General features: G+C 55.3%; 1 protein-coding gene across 1 annotated transcript; it reads right to left on the bottom strand.

The window, feature by feature from the left end:
- Positions 1–272: 272 nt before the first annotated feature.
- Positions 273–2,940, bottom strand: LOC103778169 (SLIT-ROBO Rho GTPase-activating protein 3-like; the record flags this gene model as incomplete). The annotated part of the gene is made up of 4 exons (XM_008945743.1): positions 273–357; positions 1,736–1,933; positions 2,154–2,255; positions 2,719–2,940. Coding segments are annotated over 4 exons (607 nt in total), but the record flags the coding sequence as incomplete, so codon positions are not given.
- Between the last annotated feature and the right edge of the window lie 1,690 nt (positions 2,941–4,630).

Here is a 4,630-nt window from a genome sequence, read left to right as displayed (position 1 = left end):
TTTTGCAGTTCTGGTTTAAGAACAAGTCAAAAACCTCTGGCCAGGGGGAAAGGGGCCTACTAAATCAAGAAGGCTGCTGGCAAATCTGTAACACAGAAGCACAGCACCAAGAATAAGAAAATCCCTGTGTTCATGTCACTGGTTAAACTTTGCAGAGTAGCCAACCATCAGCCACTCAGGAAAACACAGGCACAAGGCTGAAAGATGACACCTGGTTCCAAGTGGTCTCAGGTGCTGGGAGGTCCCTCCCTGGAGCTCAGCCCACCACTCACCTTCTCCAAGAGTCTGCTTCAGCAAGTCGTGTTTAGCCTGGAGCTTCGTGATAAGGTTGCTGCCATTCAAATACTCTTTAAATTTCTGGAATTAAGAATAAAACAAACGAGGTGGGTTAAGACTCTTGGCAAAACCAGTCTGTCATTGCTGTACACTTCTGCCCAGGGGGCTCCTGGAGGGGCTTGGCAAGGCTGACGGGCTCTAACAACCCCACACCAGACACGCCACGGGGCTGAGCACAGTCTCATCACTCCTCACTGCTCCAGCCACTGTCCTGATGATCTTATTAGCCCTGTCTCCTTGGTGCTGCACCTCCTGCCTGGGAACACAAGAAGCCCCAAAGAAAAGAGTTCAAAGCAAGCTTTCTTTTGTCAGGCTTCTTGGAACAGCCTAGAAAAATCAGAGAGGCTGTGCCTTTGTGCAGACAAGTGATGCAGAGAACTCCTGGTGCACGAGACATTCCCAGGTCAGGGACCACCTGACACGAACTGTGCAGCAAACTCCTCACCCCACTGTGAGCTCCTGCACCCAGTAACACCCCAGGGAAAGCAGCTTTGCAGATGAGGGGAGTGAGTGAGACAGGGATGGGAACGGAGGACACAGAATGGGAAAGATCAAATTCTTGCAAAAAAGCATTAAAAAAAACCCCAAGCACAAGTCAAAACAAAACCTGTAATTTTCCCCCTCGAATTACAAGAGTAATAGTGTTAAAAGAAAGCAGCAGCTTTTCTATGCATATGTAAAATATCATAAGATGCTGTTAACTTTAGCCCACCAACCATGCTCAAATGAAGGCTACTGCTGCAGAACTGATGGCTTATGACTCACATCTCAAGTACTGTGACAGAGAACCTCAGACCTGCCTGGAAGTGAGGTACTGGACCAAGGCTACAGGCCAGACACAGCAGAGCTGCCTCCACCCCACACACATAACAGCTGGGCTCTGCAAAGCCCAGCATGGCAAAGCCAGGCTCAGCAAAGCCAGGCTCAGCAAAGCCGAGCTGTCACAGCTTCCTCCAACACCCTGCACGAGATGCACATGACTGTTCAGTTCAACCACAGGCCAAGGGCAAGTTTTAGCTGTGCAGGCCAGAGAAGGAAGGTTTGGCTGATAGTTAGAACTGTGAAAGCCTCCAGGCACAGCCACTGGATGGTGACACACTGCAAGGCTGGCTGGAGTCTGCTGCCCTCCTCTGAGCCACTCCTGACAAGTTCTGAGAGGTTTTGGTTACAACTGGTTGCTCCAGTTGTTCCTTTAAGAGGAAGAACAAGGCAGACTTTGGATTGTCAGTCCTATGCACTGCCCTGCCACTGAGAGATGCATTCCCACCCCAAATCAGACAGAAGACAAATACTTAAAGAGACTGAATTGGTTCTTGCTCTTCACTAATGAGCGCTTGAAATGGGACTCAGCCAGAGCAATTAATGCTTTGTGTCCTGTATCGCATGAGATGGGACTCACTGTAAAATAGAACATTTCGGTTTCCTGCTGGTTGGCTCTCCTCTTGGCAATGTTTATCTTGCTCATGTAGGTCTCTGATGCAGCTGATTTGACCGACTCAGTGGAGCGACTGTGCTGGAAGGCATCTGAAACATCAAAATCCTCCACCGTCAGCATGTCCTGCAACGTCTGCATCGTGGCGTCCAGAGTCTTCCGCACCTGCCCGAAACAGACAGGGTGGCTCTGAGGCAGGCTGGGGAACCCACACGTCTCGAGCCAGAGCAACTGGCCAGGAGGCAGCTCCTGGGCCCCGGCACCCGCGGGGGGACCCCGGTGCTCTCACTGGGGGTCTCCGTGCCCGAGGGCAGCAGAAGCCCCAGTGTCAGGGGCAAAAGCCCCGGCCCGGAGGCCAGACCCGAGAGCCAGGGTGGCCACTCACCTCCTCGTTCTCGATCTTGAGGGTGGCGAGGCGGGACTGCAGCTGGTGGTACCGCATCAGCAGCTCGGTCTGCACGGGCTGCTGGGCACTGACCTGGCACACCTGCACAGGGACACAGGGACAGCGCCCGGCCGCGCGCTCGTCTGCATGCCCAGGTGAGTCCCCGGCACCCACGAGCTCCTCGCGGGCTCCAGGGAGGCTGCACCGCCCCGCTTCTGCCCGGCCAGCCCTGCACCCCAGCCAGCACAAAGTGCTTTCTGCCCAGCCCTGGAAAGCTGTGCTCTGAAGCCTTCCAGTTACAGCAGGTAAATCAAAGCTCCACTTTCCCAATCTGTCGGGCAGTGCAGCTGAGAACCAAACCACAGGCTTCCTAATTGGGAGAGATATGGAGCAAGAGGCCGACTGAAAGGAGAAGTTCTAACGAGCCGAGTGTCTCGTTAAGAGAGGGAACACAAATAACAGTGTGGGCAGACAGCACAGAGGGGTGAGGAGTCAGGAATAATTTAACAGTGATGGTTAAGAAGAGGAAGCCAGCCCAGCCCAGCCCCTCAGCTGAGTCCTGTACCTCATCCCCCATGTGGGGCTGGAACTCAAACTTCAGGGGAGGGCAGAAGACCTGGTTGCACATGTCCATGATGGTGTGCTTGTCGCTCCGTGCGTCCAGGTTGTCCACGGCGTTCTCGATGACGTCCAGGCCCTCGTGGCGGGAGGTCTCCAGGTTGTACTCAGCAGACAGGTAAGTCCTGAAGGTCCGAGCGAGGCTGGCGTGGAACCCCAGGTCACAGCACTGAGAAACACCGAGGAAGGGTCTGGTCACACAAACGCTCCCACCTTCGTTCCAGGGGGGCATGAGTACATGAAATGCCAAGAAAAGCACCCTGTGTGCTGGAGGAACACCCGGCCTGTCGTGTCGGGGTGTGTTTAACACCGTGTGGCAACACCACACAGACAGGCAAGAAGGAAAGAGGACTGAAAGGGAAGAGGTACCAGGGAACAAACAGCCAGACAGGGCAGTGACCCTGCGCTGCACCCTCACCACAGCACCAGCTTAATACCCTTCATTCCCCTGGGAAGGGCACAGGATCTTCTCAAACAGGAGAGAGGAAAAAAAATCCATAAGTGCAGTTCTCTCTGGGTACCTGCACAGCCCAGGGCCAGTGTGACCACAGGGACCCCACCAGTGGCAAAACCTGTGCCCACAGGGGCCCCCAGGAGAGATGTGGCCAATGGGCCTGTGCCACTGCTCGTCCCCAGCACTTTGCAAGCTGCCCAGCAAGCACTTCTCACACAGAGACACCATCTCCCAGAGCCACCGAGCACTGAGGCTGGAGGAAGGTGGCACTGGAACACGTGGCTGCAGCATGTGCAGCCCTCCTGTCCCTGCTGCCAACCCCCTCCTGGCACAGCAGCTTCTCAGGCACCACTGATCAGTCTCATCTTCACCTTGGGGAAAATGATGAAACTCGGAGCTAATTGCTGCCAAAATACTGTACATTAGACAAAAGCCTGTTTTTAAACTCTCTTCTCAATATAATTGAGTTTGGCACCTTAAGTATAGCAACAGCACAGGGATTTGCTGCTGTGAACGCTCAGGCACAGCTGAGCAAAGAGCAGCTCTGAGCAACCCTCCTGCTCTGCTCTGCTCTGCTCCAGGGAGAGCAGTGGCACTGGGGCTGGGGGCAAGGATGGGCACCAAAGAAGCACCCTAAATTTGGAGGTCAATGGATGTTGTTCTGTGGGGAAAGGCAAGACAGGGATGATACTGGAAACAGGAGTGTAACACATCAGTTGTCTTTTGAGGAGCAGCTGAGGGAGCTGGGGGTGCTGAGCCTGGAGCAAAGGAGGCTCAGGGGAGACCTTCTGGCTCTGCACAGCTCCTGACAGGAGCCTGGAGCCAGGGGGGGGTCGGGCTCTGCTCACAAGGAACAAGGGACAGGATGAGGAAATGGCCTCACGTTGCCCCAGGGGAGGGTTGAGTTGTCCCTGAGGAACAATTTCTTGCCCTGGAGGGTTGCCCAGGGCTGTGCCAGGCTGCCCAGGGCAGTGGTGGAGTCCCCACCCCTGGAGGGGTTTCCAAGCCATGGAGATGTGGTGTGAGGGACACGGGGTAGTGGGGACCTGGCAGTGCTGGGTTAGTGGTTGGACTCCATGATGTTAAAGGTCTCCTTCCAGCCAGAAGGGTTCTGTGATTATGGCCTCATGCTCCCCGGGCAGCTCTGTATTGTTGTGTCCCCAGCACGCTCACTCCTGTCTCCTGGCACGGCCCAGGCAGAGCTGTGGGGCACAGCCTGGCACACCCCAGCCAGCACCAGGGTCAGCAGTGCTGCACACCCCACCCGAGGCTGTTCAGCACCTCTGCACACAAGCACCATGATCTGCAGAGACAGGCCCAGGAGGGCTCTGGGTCACAGGGACACCTCCGTGGGAGAAACAGAGACCCTGCAAGGAACACTGCCCATGGCATGCTGCAGACTGAG

The sequence above is a fragment of the Merops nubicus genome, unplaced genomic scaffold, assembly GCF_000691845.1.
Source record: "Merops nubicus isolate BGI_N331 unplaced genomic scaffold, ASM69184v1 Scaffold31108, whole genome shotgun sequence".
Lineage (NCBI taxonomy): Eukaryota > Metazoa > Chordata > Aves > Coraciiformes > Meropidae > Merops > Merops nubicus.
The sequence above is the reverse complement of the archived record's forward strand: the minus strand, read 5'-3'. Positions and strand labels throughout refer to the sequence as shown.